This window comes from Typopeltis vanoorti, chromosome 9 (assembly GCF_054136105.1).
Source record: "Typopeltis vanoorti isolate ZY-2024b chromosome 9, IOZ_Tvanoo_1.0, whole genome shotgun sequence".
NCBI classification, from domain to species: Eukaryota; Metazoa; Arthropoda; class Arachnida; order Uropygi; family Thelyphonidae; genus Typopeltis; species Typopeltis vanoorti.
In genome coordinates this window covers 1,906,579-1,927,590 of record NC_143557.1, presented here as the reverse complement: position 1 = coordinate 1,927,590, position 21,012 = coordinate 1,906,579, and the positions used below count along the sequence as shown (strand labels likewise).

Here is a 21,012-nt window from a genome sequence, read left to right as displayed (position 1 = left end):
GTAGTAGTCTCATACCTGGTAATGAAATTTGTCCAGCAGCTATGATATTCACAAAACATTCATATCCACAGTGGCCTACAGACCCATAACCTGTTGGTTAGTTGTATCCTAACTGCTAGGACAGCAAGACAAGTAGTGTGTAGGTCTCCTCTAAATTATCTAATTTTCATTCTTAAGTGATTATTAACATCAGTTAGAATAATATTGTGTAAGTTTTCTGATAAAAAATAAAATAAAATAATTAAATTCTATCTTTCCAGTTAACAGCTCCTGTAATATATAATTCTGACACATTTAGACTCTTTGTGCTCATGCAAATGATCTGATTGAAAACAAAATAAGAATAACATATGTTCGTAAAGATCCAACTGTCAAATTTCAATAAAACCTGTCTAGGCAGTATCCTAGAATAACTTGCATACATACACAACTATTCTAATTTATCTTGACACATTTTACAACCCAAAAACATAGAAAAAAATTACTTAGGTTATCTTTTGTTACAAAATTTTCCATCTTTAGTGCATTTTAAAAGGATTTTACAATTAAATAAAAGAACAGATTAGCAATCTGATAAAGGTATGCATGCCACAGAGCATTAGACAAGACATTGTTACAAACTTATTGGTTCCACTCAATAAGCTGAAGATGTTGACAAATAAATTATCAAAATCTATCAAGTAGTTTTCAAATTATTTGTATTTCCAGTTCAGGTGTAGAATGGTGGTCACAATGGAAGAACAAAGGTACAGTCTAATGGAACAGTTAGTTAGAATATGTAGGTGTGTGTGTGTGTGTTATAACTGTTATGGTGAGTACTGTGTAAGCATGCAACAGCATGCACATTCTTAATACAGCATCAGTTTCTACTGTTTTAAAGTAGATTAATTCTTGTTATTTAATTTGAAAGTGTTACAAAATGGTTCCACTCAATAAGCTGAAGATGTTGACAAATAAATTATCAAAATCTATCAAGTAGGTTTCAACTTATTTGTATTTCAAGTTCAGGTGTAGAATGGTGGTCAAGAACAATGGAAGAACAAAGGACTTTGCCATTGTTAATGGTCAGCAGCAGCTAGAGAAAGTGAGGTGAGTCACTTGCAATGCTCCCTCTAAGCTGTGCATAACAAGAATGTCTTTTCAGAACACAACACTAGATACTTTTAAATTACAATAAAAAATTGAAAGTGACACAACTATCAAAATCTAGTAAGTACATAAATTTTTCAAATGCTTTACATTTCATTTTGACAATAATAATAATATCAATAATGGGCACATCGCAACTGCGTATGTACGTGTTATGAAACCAAAACTAACAATATACTAACATAAACAGTTTGTAAAAATATTCATCATTTTAAATTATAATTATTTTTACATCAGTTTCATCTTTCTCTCAATTTTTTTTTTTAAATTTCTAAATATATAACTTATATCTAACAAAATTTACAATTCTTTTAATTCTTATGCCTTGATCTTAAATAATAACATGATTCTTGCTGATCATTATTTACAATCTCTGAATGGGTACTAGTTTCAGAATCATCTGATGCTAGAGATAATTCAGAATTTACATCTTCCATTTCATTATATTTACAAATTTCCTTTCATTTTAAATATTTCACTTAAATTATTTGAATTATGTTCTAAATTTACAGAATCATCAATATCAGAATCAAATTCTACGGGTTTCTAAGATTCTTTATCTTCACTAACTAAAATAGAGGTATTTTTACATTCCTCTGGTTTATTTAACTCTAAGTTAGCTAATCTATGATATTCTGCTATTATTTCATCTATGTTAATCTTTCTGATTATCATCACTCTTATGTTGTACATTATTATTATTATTATTATTATTTAGGCCTCCAAGTAGTCAAAAGACTCGTCGCGGGAGGTCCTCCTAGGAAACACAAAGTCTATCATACCACTCCTTAAACTCATTGACCGTTCTTGCCCTCATCACTCTATCAGGCAATGCATTCCATGGTTCAGCCACCCTCCACGCAAAGAAACCACTCCTCACCCTTGTCATCACCCGCTGTTCAACCAAGCGAAAGAACTACTCAGTGTCAACCCTGTAACCACCTCTCAACAGTTTAAAAGTCTCAATCATATCACCTCTCCTTCTATCCTGAAACTGTCTTTGTTATCTGCCTCTGTACCCTTTCCACAGTTAACTTACATCTTCAAATCCTGGTGACCAAATCTGAGAACAATAGTCTAAGTGTGGTCTGATCAGGTTCTTATACAACGGAATGATAACTCTTTTGTCTCTGCAGGTCAGCGTCCTTCTCATTATTGCAGCAATCCTCTGTGTTACCTTCACCACCTTTGCAATATGTCCCCTGAATTTCAGGTTTCTATCAATCATCAACCCCAGATCTCTTGTCTCCCCTACTTCCTCCAGAGATAATTCAGATAATAATAACTCATTATCTGAGGTATGTAACCTGGGGTTTCTAGAATTTCTTGCATTATTAGGTTTGGTTTTACCAGAATTTAATTTTCTCCTTTGCTGTGTATTTGAAATATGAGGTTTGAAACTATTCCCTTTCCTTCTATCTGATTGTGAATGAGATTCACAAATTAGTACAGTACGATCTCTCTTAACTAGCAACAACAGAACTTTGCCGATTCTGGATACCAGATTTTGAATATATATTTCGAGACCTTACCTGTTCATGTTTTGTAATGCCATCTGTAGAAATTGCTGCTTGCAAAGTTCGTTGGTCTTGTTTTTCAATCTGCCGGCCATAATTAAATAACTCAAAAATTGTGCGGAATTTTTAAAATTTAAAACACATGCACATAATTTTATATTTCACAAAATCAAATTTAAACAGCATTTAAAAATTACTTCATATTATCACACGAAAGTTGTGAATTTCTTAGTGTGCCGACATAACATAACTTCGAATGTCTGCCTGCTTACGAGATTGTCGTCGGAGCTTTAAAAATTCACTGTGTATACAATGAAGTTTCATAACATCATGTGCTGACATAGGCGAACATTGCTTGGCAAATCTTATGAAAGTCTTCAATCCTTTGTCAGCTTCTTTCCATGTAACTATCTTGGTCTGCTTGCCGTTGTCCTCATCTTTCTCCTTTCCCAGAACATGTTTGATTATTTCGTCATCATCATCAAGAGAGAGAGAGAGTGACGGGAACAGAATTGTCTACATCAACCCAAGCCTGCACCTGCTCTTCACTAACTCTAACCTTCTCCAAATTGGTTGCCAAATCCAAGATATCAGTCACAGGACATGTTTTAAAACCACGAAAATCTTTGTCACTTGATTTGTCATCTTCAAACATGATCATTGACCACATTTTATGGCAACAGCGACGTAAAAGTAATGTTCTTCCACGCAAGAGACAAAGTAAATATGGTATTTTTCAATGTGACCTGTTTCTGAAAATCTTGGACGCCACCTCCAAAGTTCACACATCAGTGCATAAAAAGAGAACGGTAGTTTATCTTTATATTCTTGATGACTCCTTGGTCCATTGGTTGGATAAGGCTTGTTACGCTGAGCAGCAGAAACATAACAAATGTTTTCCACATTTAAGTCTTCAGCTGGGGGATGGGCACGGCAATTGTCAAACAAAAGAATCACTTTTCTGTCTGGTGGTAAACCATACAGAAAGGTAAACCCTTTTCCCTTAAATGCTCCTTCACACTGGGCACGAATACACTATGAAACCATTCTTTGAATATGTCACAATCCATCCATGTGTTCTTTTGTGCCTGATAATGGATAGGCAGATTTTTCACATTTTTAAAGCATAGTGGATTGCAGTACTTGCCTACCACTGACAATCTTACTTAGTGCATTCCTGCAGCATTTGCACATACCACCACTTATGCAGTCCTTGTTCTGCTTAAAGCCTTCTGTAAGGCTCCCGTCACACAAGCCAAAGTCGACATGGGAAGACACTTCCATAACAATCCACTTTCATTGGCATTATATATTTGTTCTTCAGTCATATTATTTTCGTCCACAATTATTTGAAACTGCTCGATAAACTCATTCACAGACACTTCACTGGCACTCCTCTGTTCACCAGACACATCTAACTTATGGATTAAATGCCTTTCTTTGAATCGGTTAAGTCACCCAATGGAAAATCTACACTCTCCTTGCATCTTCATTTTTCCATGCAATTCCTTTGCTTTTTCTTGCAGCATCAGTCCAAAAATGCAAGCTCCCTCTGATCTTTTCAGGGCAAACCACTCGTATAACACAAGATCTAATTCTCCACATCCAGATTGGTGTACAGTTTTCCTATTTTCTACAGCTTTTGTAGATTCTGTTTGCATCATGAATCTCTGAGTTGACCACCTTGTTTCTTTATATTGTACAAAGTTGAACTTTCAGCTATATATTCCTCCGTTAATTTCATTCTGCTGACACCTCTTTCCATTTTCACAAGCAATTCGAGTTTTAATTTGAGAGTGAGAACATTTCTCTTACGTTTCTTGGGAGTAGCCATAGCAACACCACATGGGCTAGGAGTGTACATATACAAATGTAGTTTGTTGGCACTAGTTATGGCTGTGCAATACAAAACAACCGACATGATCTCTCTTAGCAGTGAGCCGCTGGGAGTATTGTGTGAAGCATACATTCAGGAGTCACGTGCCCCACGCAACTCAGCCATACATATGACAGTGTTGCCAGAATGCAGGTCCATTGCATATTTTTCTTATCTCATAGGCTTAAATTTCAGGTTTAAATTTAGACCTTCAAAAGTGCCTTTGTTTTGGTATTGCTGATTAATTGGGTGCTGGTTCCGAGAGATTTTACTGTATCAGGAAAATAACCCTCATCTTTGAATATTTTATTCATATTGTCTTGAATGGATGCTTATGACAGATGTACCAACTTAGAAAAAAAATTCTTGCCGATAGTGTTGCCATCTATGGCTGAGGCCGTGAACTTTTCAGACCACCCTCGTAGATGATATTTGACCAGAAATGCTCAAGTATTGAGGTTATAAATCTTACAGTGGATACATTGCAGAAACACTGTAATGCACAAAATGAAACGATGCAAAATACATCAGAAAAGTATCAAGAAAGGGCCAATTGCAGTATGCGTAAGCAAACCTAGATCATCTAAAGAGTTTTATAGCTCATAAATAACCTATGTTTATTAATTTAATTCGAGCCGCGTCGATAGTTTATGTCGATAGTTTACCCTGCATATATATGGGATTTTTAGCTATGGTCCCTCAGCTGATTAATATGTTTATAATTTATAAACTATTACCTTTAAAATTTTATTTGTCTATCAAAATCGAACATAAGTACACAATTAAAATCAAAGTCACTTAAACACAGAATACACAATACACTCAATATGTTTCACATTCAAAATTGAAAATGACGCTGCAAAAAATATAAGAAGTGCATATTTGGATAGACGCTATTTCGTCTATTCAAATTCGAAGTGGAATTTAAGAAAACTAACATTTAGCTGTGGTCCCTCAGCTGATTAATATGTTTATAATTTATTAACTATTACCTTTAAAATTTTATTTGTCTATCAAAATTCCAAACATAAGTACACGATTAAAATCAAATTCCAAAATTGTCCAAAGTCACTTAAACACAGAATACACAATACACTCAATATGTTTCACATTCAAAATTGAAAATGACGCTGAAAAAAATGTAAGAAGTGCATATTTGGATAGGCGCTATTTCGTCTATCCAAATTCGAAGCGGAATTTAAGAAAACTAACATCTTAATATACGCCTGTTTCAGACTAAATATTTTTGGATAGAGCAGTGTTTCTGAAACTTCAGATATCTGTGTACCCCTTCTTTAATTTTCATTATTACCAAGTACCTTTTCAAAATACCCTTATCAAAATAATAATAATAATAATAATAATAAATAAATAAAAATATATTTCATTGTAAATGTCTGTTTTATTTGAATTTAGATGTACATTTAAACAAAAAAAAAGATTTATTTTTAATAGAACAAAATGTATAAAGATACTATACATTTTGACTTAATATAAATAATTTATTATCAATGAGAGGAGTGAAATTGCTTATTTCTATATCTGCTATATTGCTCTCTTTTGTGCTTTTATAAATCTGTATTTATTCAACTATAACTCGCACTTTTTTCCCAAAATTAAAACTAAAAAATCGTGGTGCGAGATATATACGAGGATTTTCGGAAACTAAAGTTTTCAGAAAAAAAACTGAAAATGGGTATGACTTACCAAGAAGATTCTATTCTTCATTTCTTCTTCTTCTGTCCTCAAGAGTGGTTTCCTTGTGTGCAATCAAAGTTATCTACCCAAATAGAGTCCCCATTATATCAAGCAAAAATTACCAATAATTTAAGACTTAAGATACGTAATGAACAATCCTTGCAAATTACTAATGAGAAGTGAAAGCTGTGCACGATTGTAAGCCAGTAGAGAAAAAGCAACTATTAAGAAGTGCATATGATTGGTGGGTATTAACAAAAGATTGCGCGACCCAAACAAAACAAGGTGACAATTGAATTGAAATGCTAATTCTCTTAAACCGATTTCCATAATATCTGAAATGCATTCACTATATATTTCTTAGTTTTAACACGTTCATGACGATGGTAGTGTCAAGCAAAACCATATGTTGCACCTGCAACATGTGGTTTGCTTGAGTGTATATTGCAGTTTCTGTTGGAGGGAAGATGTGATTCATTAGTTAGTGTTTATATTCCCAGTTGTCTGTAATTACTCTGTTTGTTGAGAAATATATTACACAGTCTGCAAATGTCTGTGAACCTTATTCACTGACATGATAAAACTAATTGGTTTTCGTGTTTCTGCAGTATAGTTGCTGTTGTGGAGGGCGCATTGTTTGCTGCAGGCAAGCAACTTTATGGGTTGTTTCCTTAAGTATCTAATAAGTAGGTTCTAAAATGTTTAGTTTTAGTATATATGACTATAATTTTTTTATTAATAAAATATAATAAGCACATATTTAACTGTCAAGGGAAATGGTGCCTTTTTTATTAGGTAAACTAAAAGCTGTATTTTTGTAAAATATCTTGTTGCCTTAATATGGCTGAACAAGTGCCCTTATTAAGCAGTGGCGTGAGGCACGTTGCCTCTATGCTACATCCTGTCGACGGTACTGGGCAAAGCACAGCGTAAGAATGAATTCACGGTCTGTCTTAAACTAACAATTTCCACTAAAAATATAATAAACAATCGAGAATATTTATACAATTTTCACTGAGTTGATGCTTACACTGTGAAATAAAATCTATGGTAATATTGATAACGTTTCACTTCAAACAAATTATAATAAAACTGGTGATGTATTAAGTTAAAAATGTTGTTAGATTATTAAGAATTCATAATAATTTGACCGATTTAAAATTTCATTTTTATTGCATTAAATATAATTTGTAATTGTGTTATTTATATAGTACGATATAATTTAAGAACAGTAAAATTTATGTTTTTTTTTATTTCCCACGGTGAAATGGCGCCCCTATTTTCAGGCGCCCTTGTGTGGCTCACAATCTTCACAACCACACGGCATGGCCCTGAGGCTGAGGTATATATAACCAAGATACAATGACCATTTGATCTTTTTTTTCCGAAACATTTTCAGTCCTCTAATAAGCTGGGTTATAGTCTGATACTGCGCTATGATGCTTGCAATGGGATTAAAATGAACAGCTTGCTGTTGTAGAGCAGAGACATGAAAACATAATGCAGCTGAACACTATCTACTAATGAAGTTCTAAATGGCGTGTTTGGCTTCCAGTTATAAATAACTTCTTTATGGGTAGAGAAAACAATCATCATACCTTTGTTAATCTTGATTTGCCTAGCTTTCTCTAGGCATGTTAATGATCCCCTTTTCTTAAAGATGAATTTTTTTTTTTTTTTTTTCAACAAAGGTTGCAAATACTATTATAATACCTAGTGGTGATACTGGAAGTGAAGGAATATTTGGTCAGTACCTTGCATTATGTGTTAGGTAAAAGTTTATTGTTTTCAATACTATTTACTAGTATAGATAATTCAATATAAAATATTTTTTGTACTAAATGAATAGATTAAACAGCAACCTATCCATTTAGTACAAAACACATTTTATACAAATATTTTGTTCAAGTTAGAACTGAGAACCTGTTGTTTTGATCAGGTGTTCAAATTTCATATGTTTAGTGTCATTATAACCATTTATTAATAGGGGAGAAAAATCCACACTTTGAATATGAGAGATTTTCTTAAATTTATTTATTTATTTTCTATTATTAATACAATGTCAATTAGGAAGGCCACTTAAGAGAATTCAAGCCTTTCTTTATTAAATATTACTTGAGAAGGATGGTACCTGATGTAGATGGCAACATGACTGTTGTGATATGTCTTATTGCATCTTCAATAAAATTTTATTGATTTTTGATTCTGCTCTTAACTCCAGCTTATTTTTTTCCCTTCAGACAACCCTCAGATAAGCAATACCTGTGCTCCTCTTACTCCTTCAGCTCGAATTTCAGCTCTTAATATTGTTGGAGATTTGCTCAGAAAAGTTGGAGTAAGTACTTCAGTTAATGCTATAATTAAGCTATCTAAAAACAATTACAGTAAACGTTTGTTTATCTGAATCCCACAGACCTCTGCAGAATATAGTTCAATCCAGAATACCAGATCTATGAGAGTTACACCAGTATGACTGTCATTATGCTAAGAAATCAGTCCATGGTTGTATTGGTATTGTAGTGATTTAAAAATATTATCTCAAAGAGCCATTTTTGCATTTTATAGGTAACATTTCAGAGTTTGACTTCACAACTGTTTCTGAGATGCTTGATTTTCTTCTTCAGAAGCAAGATCATACATTGTTTTAGAGAAATTGATTAAAAGGCTTCAGTATGTTAATTTAGAATATAATAGCCTTTTCTCACCAAATAAACAAACAGAAGAGTCTGAAAGTGAAAATACTTATTATTAATAAATAAGAAAAGTACTTTTATAATTTATGAAAGAAACTAATATGATTTAAAATATAACAACTAGAGATTCAGATGTATATACCTATATAGAATTAGCACATCAATGCTATATGTGGGGTAATACCCAACAATCATACTTATTATTCTCCAAATTTCTAACTTTTGCTATATCTAATGTTTAATTTTTATTCACTGTAGTGCTCTACATGCCACAATCACAGAAGTGTTGACATTGTATTTTGTCATTAAATTTATGTTTTCAGATTTGTTTATTTATTTTATTAATATTAAGAGACACCTCCAGGGAGTCAGGGACTCATCGAGGGAGTCCACATACTACATGGACCAGCTGTCATACTTGTTCTTGAATTCATTCACGCTGCTTGCACACACAACATTCAATGGCAATCCATTCCAATTGGCACCACTCTTTGAGAGAAAAATCTAGATCTCATCCCTTTCTTGATGGCATTCGTTCTCAGCTTCCAAGGATGCCCTCTTGGAAGCTGAGTGTCTTGCTAGTGTCTGCAGTCTACAAATTCTCAGTCTATCTTTATAATCAGTATTCCGCAATCCTGATATCATTTTAACACTCCCCTTTGCACTTTCTCCACTGCATCAGAATCACCGCAGAAACCAGGAGATCAGACCTGCGCACAATAGTCCAAGTGAGGTCTTATCAAAGCCTTGTAAAGAGACAAAATGACATCCTTATCTTTACATGTCAAAGTTTGTTTCAGCATTACAATTATAGTCTGATTTGTATTTGCATTCTTTGATACATGGCCCTTAAACTTCAACTTCATATCTACTAACACTCTAAGATCCCTACCATGATCAGTTTCTTCTAGCATAATCCCACCAAGATAATATAACATTGGATATCTAATCACACCAAACCACATGACTTGACATTTACTAACATTGAACTGACATCCATTTTCCCATGCCCACAATTCCAGCCTATTGAAATCATTCTGCAATTACTGCATATCATTCAAATTCCTGATTATCCTACCTATTTTTGCATAACCATGAGCAAATAGCTCTATATTGCTTGTCAAATCCTTCTCAGTCATTAATGTAGTGATTGAATTAACAGTGGACCAAGGGCTGATCCTTGTGGTACACCACTTGTTATTTTTATTTTATTTTTTATTTTTTTATTAATCTTTGTACTGGTTATGGGCAGTACTACCCTTACATCACAGACATTTCGTCCAAACTTGATATAGGCCTTTACAAGTGTTTTACCCTATGCCTGTTCTAGTTATCATTGTAGTCATTCTCTGGTGACAACTCCATGCCACCAGTGTGCCCTTTAGGGCCCTCAAGGAAAAAAAAAAAATATTGTATAACCCAAACCCATTTTCTCCAATTTTTGCAACAGTGTGCCATGCTGTATTCTGTCAAAAGCCTTAGCAAAATCCAAAAGTATCATGATGTATCCATTCCCCTTGTCTAGTTCAATGGTAGCATTGTTATAGAATGTTAGCAAGTTGCTAAAACATGACCTTCCCTTAGGAAACCAATGCTGTTCATTGCAAAGTAGAGATTCTCTGTCAACCACATTTCTGAATGTGGACCCTAACCAATTTTTCCAAAATATTCCTCACCACTCCTGAGATACTGATTGGTCTATAGTTGAATACATCCATCTTTGTACCACCCTTGTGCAATGGGATTACTACACATTCTTTTAACTCTTTTGGAATCTTCCTTGTTCTGAAGCTCAAAGGAATAGCCAATTCAGCTAAACACTTTTTTAGCATCGATGCTGATATCCCATCAGTCTCTGTTGCTGAATTCTTATTCAGTTTGTACAACAGCTACCTACTCCTCATACACGTGAGTTTCTTCATCGTAAAGAGGTAGCAGTGAGGTCAGTGTTGCATACAGCAGGTTGATCGCTTTTAGCAAAATGGGCACTGATTAGTTGAACAATCTCTTCTGCATTTGTCATCCTCACACTCTGCATTCAGTAGAGTTATTCTTTCATATGCATTCTTTCTTTTACTTGCAGCATAACGATAGAATTTTGCCTTTAGCTTGCAGAGCTAGTTTCTTTTCATACTTAGAATTAGCTTTCTGTCCAACAGTTGTGACTCTTTTGGCCTGCTACTTACAATTTTCATAGTGGACACATCCTTATGCACCTGATATTCCTTCCACATCAGTCTTACGAATCTTTTGCTTGATAAGATTACACATCTATTCAATCAGTATTGATTTTAAACTTCATTTAAAACAAAGGTCAACTTATGCAAAATGTAAGAATATATGAGAATTTTAGATAATAAACTAAACCATCAAAGATTTCCTGTTCCTTACCCCTTCTCCATACATGAACTGTTTTGATTAAAGAAATACCATGTATATCCGAGGTTGTTTCTATTAGCATGTAAATTGCTGTAAGTGCAGTTTATCTCTCTCTGGATTCTACCCTCTTCCTTTTTCTAATGCTAACATAATAAATTCCTATCACAGATGATTGAATCTTATCCAAGTTCAAGTTCTTATCATCAATATTTTCTTTCTTTGTTGTTCCTTTGATTAGTGAAATATTGTTCACTTGAGGGCCTGTCTCTTCAGACAAATGGGCCTCCTTCATGCTCAGATTGTCACATACTGACTTACCATTCAAATTATTAGCCTGTTCTTCATCATCCTGTGGATGAGATTTAGATCTGAGTGAATCCCTTCCCTTCCTGTGAGATCATACCTTATAATGTTCATGCATGATTAGCCTTTTTCCAAGAAGATATACCTCCTTCTTTGCATAATCACATTTGAAGTTATACCACATCAAAAAATCATTGCCTAGAATTAGCTTTATGTGTGGGAGAAATGTTCTGGACAGGACCAGAAACTCATGCCAAACACACAGCCTGAATTTGGGTAAGTAAACCTTTAGATTTATAGACTTGGTCGCGTGAGTTGTGGAAGCTGTAACTCCTGCTATTCTCACTGACTCCTTGAGGTAGGTAATCTTATTTTTTACATAGGGTTCTAACATTTTAAAATAATCCTCAGAAATGATGGAGGTTTGGGACCCAGTGTCCATTAGAACATTACAATATTTTCCATAGACACTGCCCTTTACCATCATTCCATAAGAATGCTCTTTCATTCTTTGCCCTGTGCTCCTGGTTCTATTTTCATATATATTTGACCTAGGCTTCTCATTATGATTCCTATTAGAGCGCCTCTTACCACTGAAACAATTGCAATCAAGATGCCCAATCTTGTCATAATTGTAACATCTGGGTGGCTCTCTCCTATCACTTTGGTCAGTGGTTCATCTGGAATTTGATGGAAATTCCGTAGTTTCCTGGGAAGTTATGGCTGCTAATTTTTGCATAATGATATCCAATTGGTCAAGAAGGGGGCCTTTGTAATCTCTCAACCTCTTCTCATCATTCTTGTGGTTTCTTCTGTCTTGATACTACTCGACTCTGGTGTCTTCAAGGACATTGTTCCCAGATACCTCATCTAATCACTTCATGATAGGTTTCTGAAGAAGTTCCACTTCCTGCTTAACTATGGATCTGATGTTGTACGTCTCAGAAGAGGATTCTGTCAATTTTTTTATTGCTTCACTACCGTTACCCTCATTCCCCTTTTTATTCTTGGATCTTTTCTTCTCTCTGCACTCCTTTTCTTGTTCATGCTGCCTGAATGGGCTGCGATCTTCTTCAACAAAGTTGACAAGGCCGGCAGCAGTAGTGGGACGGATGTCCCCAAGTATCTGCTCCCATTCCTTGACTGCATTGTAACACTGATCCAGATTAGTTACTCTTTTGTTGAATGCTGTCTCTCTCAATTCTTGTCTGATTCCTTGCCTGAATTGCTGAAAGACAGCAATTCAGGCAAGTTAGGCCTCAAACTTCTCAATTTAGAGAACTGAGAAATTAGGACCTCCTTAAACCTAGAGTACTCCAGGGTCTCTTTTAGAATGGGAGAGGAGTATAGGAAGGTTCTGGCCTTCCCTACCAGCTTGCTACTGAGTAGGACTAGTAACTGAAAGTATGGCCACCCTCCAGCCTTTCTTAGCTCTTCTATATAACTGAAAAAAAAACAATGACATCGTCCATCTCTTCCCCCGAGGATTGAGGGAACACTTGTTGTGGGTTAATGCATCTAAAAAATTCGTCATCATTCATTCCTGAACTGCTATTGGGGTTTGACATACTTGCAATCTAAGTTAACACAATAGTATACTAAACTAACTTAAATTCTTAACTTCAACCTTTGCTTTGTTTAATATTCTGGTTAGAATCCGAAACCTACTTCACATGTGAATTTAAATTTAATTGCTTAATTCACAATCCTACCGGCTGCGCCATTTAAGTTGTGTCCTATTTTCTTATCAGTATACTTATTCTACAATAAGTCTTTCCTAGGGTGTCACGTGGTGCTACTGAAACAAAGGAATTGCCTCAGGGTCGAGCCAAATCCGAGGTGTCAAAGGTTCTGAAATCTTGCCTCTCTTAATGCTCTAGGAAAATTTATATTTTTAAACTGCACCACCTAGAACCATTAGATTAAGAAAAGGAAATCTTAATCAAGAAGTGAATTTTCAGATGTACACTAATGACCATTGGTTTGCAATCGTGACCTAAACTAAAACCTATTTCCTCCTGCTTAGATTTGTACTTTTTGTGAATGGTGCATCGGATTCTAAACTCAGACAATTGGATTTAAAGATAGCAAAAGGTTTATTAAACATATTAGTTATCATACAATACAAAGAACATTCAATCAGGATCAATTCAATGCTAAACAAACTAATTCACATGTATCCCCAGTAAATAAGATCATCAAAGAAACATTCCTTTATACGATTAAGAACCTAGTAATCTTAAACAACAATATTAACATGAATTTTCAAGAGTTAATTTAATTCTCAAATTAGATCATCTTAATATTCAATTATTCATAAATATTAACTCAACACATTCAAGAGGTATCTTACTTTCTTCTAACTAATATCAACTTGCTACAGTCCTGTCTTATCTTAATCAAAGTCCTTGATTCTCAGTTTACAGTTAATTTCTTATCCTTATGCATAATACTAGACAAAGAACTTTCAATTTTACCATACACATGGCCTTCTTATACTTGTTTCTTCGGCTCTTGGCTCTTGTTGCTCATACGATTTCCTTTCAATCGTTGTTCTAGCATGGATTTAACCGATCATTGGTAGGTCCACATGTTTCTAGCATATCGAGCCTATTCCAGGGACTTCGTTGGTGTCTGGCGATTCTGTTTCCGTGAGGTTCCTTACCGAGACGCTGAGCTTTTTCCATGGATTGCCTTTCTTCAGTATAGATACATTTCTTTCATCCTAAGGTTTGGGGTACGTAACCTTTTTAACTGATATGCTGCATTTCCGACTATTACCTATGGGAGTCCGAATAGAGCTCCCCGTTGACTCTTCATCTGGACGTTCCGAAAGAACAAAAATCCAAAAACCCTAAGAGAGTAGTTGGGGGGGGGGGGTTCCTAACCCTTTTATACCATCTCCCTATCGGCACGCTCTCTCTAACCTTCGTTGTTCAACCGTCGTGTAGAATTCTCCCCACGTGGGTCTCGCTTCGTAGCGTTTAAATTCGTTTTGACTGCTTACCACTCCACATGCCATGTGCAACTGATACCTCCTGGGGCAACCTTTTATTCCGTAGACGTGCCCTTGTACTTTGATCCTTTTTTTTTTTTCACATTATCTTACATGTAAGTCATATAACAATTTATTGTGTTATCTATTTTTAAAATTATTATATATTTACAAAGTATCCCTGACATTAGACAATCTAGTAAGAATCCTTTCATTTAATTATTCACAATTTCCGTTCTTTGTAATAATGTATTCTATATTTGTCCAGATACATATAACACATACTTGGATGCAAGTATGTTCTTTTCAGGGTTTTGCTTGTTAAATGATGATAAATGAAATTCTTAAGAGTTTCAATTAATCAAAATTTGACACTACCTAATTTTGCATCATCAGCAAACAACTGAATATTTCCTTTCAGGTTATTTCCTATATCATTTATGTGCAATTTAAATCCAAATTTAATGCAATCCTATATTTGCCAATTTACGCAACAGCCTTCTATACTGTATCCTTTCAAAAGCCTTAGCAAAGTCCATAAGTATCATTGTGTATCTTGTATACTATTTCTGGGAAAACTCCCATGTTACTCCTCTTAATAAACTATTATAATTACGGCTATTTTGCCTGCTTCAGTTTAGGAGTGCCCCTGTTTAAATGTCATTGGCTATTTACTCACGGATTCTTAGGGCATTGTAGATGTAAGTTTACCAAAAAGTATATGTAGCATAAGAAGAGAAATTTACACATACCTTTTTCTGGGTGTTGCGGCTTTTCTTCTTTATGCGATGTCCGAAAACTACTGAGTGTGTGTGTGTAGGGGTAGGCAATTTGGGAGAATTAAATTAGAAAAACCCGGGTTTTTTTCCCGTAATATATATATAAACATATATATTATATTGCTATGTTATATAGGGTGGGAGAAAGGTGAAAGGGTTGATTATTTATATAGTGGGGAAGGGGAAAGGGGGTTGACGGGGTGCAGTCCGTTTCGACTATTCTCGGTCGTCATCTGAACACATTGGGAAAGTGGATGCTATGTCAGGTCGGATAGGTGCTTCTGTTTTTGAAGTGTTTGTGCTATCGCCTATTGGTCGGGGTTGTGACCTCAATTTTATTGATGTTGAAAGTTTATTTTTCACTTGGTTAGAGTATAATTAATTTAGTTTAATCCTTTATCCAAGTGTGAGCAAACAAAGTTTGCGCCTGAAAGTATCTTCAGGACTGGGGTAAGGTGGTACAACACCAGGGCAACTCGTTGCAAAGGTGGAGCAAGCTACCAACACTCCTGTCTCAGTATCTCCTATAATGCAAAACACATCTCCTTGCGGATATGTCTAATGTTATGCATTAAAGGAAGGGCCACTACCCAGACTAGTTTCGACCTTTATTGAGGTCTCTTCAGTGGGAGCCAAGCCCAAGCTGAGATACCAGGCAGAAGCATTCTCAGGTCATCTCTACCTATAGGAGTTGCCAAATGGTGTGCCACCCTTTTTTAATAAATTACTCTGGATTTAGAGAAAGATGTTGAAAGTTTATTTTTCACTTGGTTAGAGTATAATAAATTTAGTTTAATCCTTTATCCAAGTGTGAGCAAACAAAGTTTGCGCCTGAAAGTATCTTCAGGACTGGGGTAAGGTGGTACGACACCAGGGCAACTCGTTGCAAAGGTGGAGCAAGATACCAACACTCCTGTCTCAGTATCTCCTATAATGCAAAACACATCTCCTTGCGGATATGTCTAATGTTATGCATTAAGGGAAGAGCCACTACCCAGACTAGTTTCGAAGGGTGGCACACCATTTGGCAACTCCTATAGGTACAGATGACCTGCGAATGCTTCTGCCTGGTATCTCAGCTTGGGCCTGGCTCCCACTGAAGGAAATGCTACAAAATTGTCTAAACTTTAACCACTCTGATTGTATGCCAATCTCTAAGTTTTAGGAAGTGATTACTATTAATTTTCATAATGTTTTTATGTATACAACTTTTAGTTGTTCCTTTCATATCTAGTGTAATCCTACCACCTCAGCTGTAACTGAGACATGAGCTAGTAGGCACATGCTTCTTGTCTTATACTTGTAATTCATGTTTTGATTGTAGTTACTGGTCTGTCTGCCTGATAATGCTCATATTACATTGGATGAAATATATCAACATTTTTGATGTATTTTGATATTTTGATCTTACTTAAAACTAAAATAATATCAAAATTTATACTGTTGGTATCCTGAACTAGCATGAAAGCTTTTCTTGTATCCTGAGCAGAAATCCAGTGTGTACTTACAATTATTGTTAGTTTTGCGTTCTCCCTGGTTTCCTGATGAAAACAGAGAACCAGGCATGAAATGTTGTTTATTTCTGGTTTGAGCAAATAGAGTGGATGGCTGAGTCTCAAAATTGTAGCCCATCCTCATTCATTTAAGTACCCAGTTAATACCTACTAACAAGGCACACCACTTGAAAGATGAGGATTGAACACTATTTCTGAAGCCTCGGTTGACTCTTTACATTCCTTTAAGGCTAAGTGGAAATCTCCTGCCATTTATCTGGCTTTGACCCTTAAGTGACTCCAGATAATAACCTTGATTTTTTATTTATGCAAATGGTAGCATACTCCTAATAAATCCATTGTATGTCTTGAAGAGCACTTTATCTAAGTTGAATAAGTGTTGTGATAAATTATAAAAATCAACAGCAAAAAGATAAGAACTGGATTTAATAGGTAGTAAAATGGAGAACCTTAACAATGTTATCATTGGAGAACTTATAATAGAACAGATAAAATATTTCTGTTCTTTAAGTCAAATTTTTTAGAGATGGCATATTAACTATCAAAATATTTAATATGCCATATTTAAAAGACCAGACCAGCTTTAATTATGGATCTGAAAGTTAAGTTATAAATAAAATAGTTGATTGAAGACTAGAGATGACAAATATGAAAGTTCTGAGAGAAATTATGCGTATGAATAGATGGTATCAATCACAGAATCATAATAAAAATGGCAATATTAAAAAGAAAGTTTCTAATATCTGAGTAGAGGTAATTGATGGTGTAGTTATTTGAACAGAATGAGAAAGGATGGATTAGCATAACAGGTATGTGTTATCATGGAAGAAAAATGACCCAGGAAAATCAAGATCTAGGTGGATTGTGATGTTAGAAGAATAAAATGCAAGATATCACAATATGGGTGTCCTGAGAAACACAACAGATTCATTTGTAAGGAAAGAATAGTTTTAAATATAGTAATTCTGGAAACATAATTGTGTAGTATTGTCATAGTATAATGTTCTATATACTTCTTGGGAGTATTTATATGGAAATGATATTTAATTTGCCCTCTTTGATAAAATCATGTTATATATATTTAAAATGGTAGGCCTTCAGTGGAAGTGATGCTTGTATCCTCTGCTCTAGGCCACCCGAAGATAGATTTATAGTTCAAGTCTAGTCGCCAACTGGAGGAACTTTTTTTTAAGCCTTTCTAAATCGGTTTCTTCCCAAGTTTGTCAATCTCTCTGGCACAGGCAAACGGGTTTTCTCTTGCAGAAACTCTGGTTTTTCTACCTATAAACTCAAGAAAAACAACCATAGAACCCACATTGTGTCAGACAGTGACATATCCTGTTAGGATTGGGTACCAAGAGATGGCAGCACTTGTTTGCCAGTCTCTTCATCAGCTGCCACCTATAATTAGTGATAGTCATGGGCCAGCTATCTGTGATTGGCTACCAGTGGGAATCAAACTGCCTACTCAGTTTCCAAAAGCTAGATAAAGTTAAAAGGCCACACCTAGCCCTATAAGGGAATAAAAGGTGTTAGCTTATTATTATTATTATATTTAAAATCTATGTGTTCCACAGGTTGACCTAGAATACAGTTGATATTTTTCTTTTCCTACTAGCTTTCATTGCTTTTATCTTTTTATTGTTGATTTTCATAGAATTTATTTGTTTAATTTGCTTAAAAAAATTGATGAGTCACATAGACTTATTTAAGAGGATAACATCATCTGTGCATAGAATCGAGAGGTAAGCTTAATCTCTCCTATTTGAATATCAGGTTTAATACTACTTTATTTATTAACATCCATATAGATTATAAATAACAGCAGAGATTACTTACTCATTTATTTAGCAAATGGCATACATGTAGAGAGTGATAAGAGAATAAACAGGTGATTTGCTACATAAAACAAAAAAGGCATCATAGTATAGTATTTAGTTTCTGAATCCATAACAAAGACAGGTTTAACATCTGGAAAAGTCCGTATAAATTCCAGGGAGAACCCAGGACAGATTCTAATGATATAATTAATGGGCCAAATTACTATAATAATAGTATGGAAAGTCAGCTAATTGTAATTGTGGAGCATCTTTGCATCTCCCATGACCTGATCTCATTTGTATGTGTACTGCATATGACTTGGAAGGTCCAGAACCCTTTAGTCTGATAGTTGATCAGGAATAGTGTAAATTACAGGTATGTTTCTACCAGAATAGTTTCCATGCTGATGTGATATCAAATGCTTCATTCAATATTTGCACAGCACTTCTCAGGCAGGTCATCTAAATTTCTCTCTCTGAGTAGCTATGTGGAAGATATCTTCATGTATGGACAAGTCACTGGTCTCAATAATTTTCCATCATAATAGAGGAGCTAAGAGATCAAACACCAACTTAGGTAGCCCGTAAGTTGGTGTTTGATCCTTTGGTTTTAGAGAGAGAAAGAACTCATTGCTTGGTTGGATTGAACATCAAACAGTAAGATATAAGCACTGTTAAGCCACACTGGGCAGTGTTCTGCTGTAAGATACATTAATGCCAAGGCTGTTGTGCAAAAAAGTACTGGCATCTACATCCTGTGAAGAACCTACTAATTTCTGCAAGATGTTATTTCAAGATTTTAATTTGCCAGTAATCTTTGTCAACTGATCTTTGAAAGTCAAGGCTCTGTCAAGAGTTATTCAAAGATTCTTTGGAATTTTGCATTTTATTATAATATATCTAAAGTAGACTTAGGGAGCATACTCTGATTGGCTGGTGCTTAAATGGAAAGATGACTTCAGTTTTATGCAGATTGTGTTGTAAGCACCACTGTTTAAGGTATTGTTAGTGTATTCTCTGCAACTTCAAAGGAGATACCCTGAGTTGCAGTTGAAATATGGTCGGCATACATACATTTCTGTGAAACATTTGTGGGAATATAGATATAGAGACTAAAAAGCAATGGCAATCCTTGTGGAAGATCATTCTTTAATTTATGGAATTTACTTTTGAAGCCATTAACACATTCATGTCGTATAGTGTTTCAAATGTTTATCATGCAGGCCTGGTTGGCCAAGTGGTTAACGTATCCGCTCTCCAGACAAATGGCTGTGGGTTCAAATCCCGCCGTGGGCATGGATGTTTGTGATTGTCTGTGAAAAAAATAGTGTTGGTGGTGGACAGTAGATGCCGTTGGTGTAGATGAGGGGGTTTGTGGATGAGGTTGAGTGGTGGGGATGGAGAGTTGTAGAATAGGTCCCCTCCTTCGATGAGTCTTAGGACTCCCTGGAGGTGTCAAATAATAATAATAATAATAAAATATTATTATTATTATTATAATACCCACGGGACTTTTCCTTACCGTTTGTGTGCTCCTTCTGCATCTGGCTGGCAGGCTCACTCACAGTTTATACTTGGGGATTAGGCCCTCTCTCCAGACAGTGTCATAAGCTGCTGAAATATCCATAAAAACAGAAATTTCCTTCAGGCATTTATGAAAACCATTTTAGATATAGTTGGCCAGGGCAGGGTCGCTTGAGATGAGACCTCCACAAAGCTTTTTAAGAAATGCAGAGAAACCAATCATGGCTCCTGGCATATTGTCTAATCCTAACCTTCTTGTGGTGCACCCCATTAGTATCTATCTACCTGGATACTAATTGAATGATGATGAGCTCTCATTTTGGAATTTATCCAAACTAACTATTCTTGTGAACTTAAACCAAAAGGGCAAACAGCTAAAAGTTGGTTACTGGAAAAAAACTCCAACTCAACATGCATCAGTGGAAAAGAAATGAAACTAGCATGAGAATTGGATAAGTACCAGATGGATATAACAGGAACTGCTGAAACAAGAAATGCAAAAACAGGTGTGATTCCTCTAAACAACAAATACAAGAACTTACATTCTTGCAAAACGAGTTGGGTAAAGAAAGTTATAGTATCCCACACTATTATATGAAGTACCTTCTTGAATTGCAGGTAATATCAAGTAAAGTAGTGTGATGTGACAAATACTACAATGGGGAATTGACAGTGAGACTTATTTTGTGTCTTTATGATTTCATTCTTGTTTTCAGACTATAGATTCATGGGGGTGGGGGGGGGGAGTCAGGAACTTCCTATACA

At 35.2% G+C, this 21,012-nt stretch overlaps 1 protein-coding gene across 9 annotated transcripts in view; it reads left to right on the top strand.

The window, feature by feature from the left end:
- Window positions 1-21,012, top strand: part of LOC150102845 (nuclear distribution protein nudE-like 1-B) — a 303,402-nt gene that overhangs the window by 234,776 nt on the left and 47,614 nt on the right. For all 9 annotated transcript variants that reach the window (XM_090398534.1, XM_090398535.1, XM_090398533.1 and 6 more), the window contains one exon: window positions 8,481-8,575. In XM_090398534.1, the coding sequence (XP_090254660.1) occupies window positions 8,481-8,575 (95 nt within the window). The remainder of the gene's footprint in view (window positions 1-8,480; window positions 8,576-21,012) is intronic.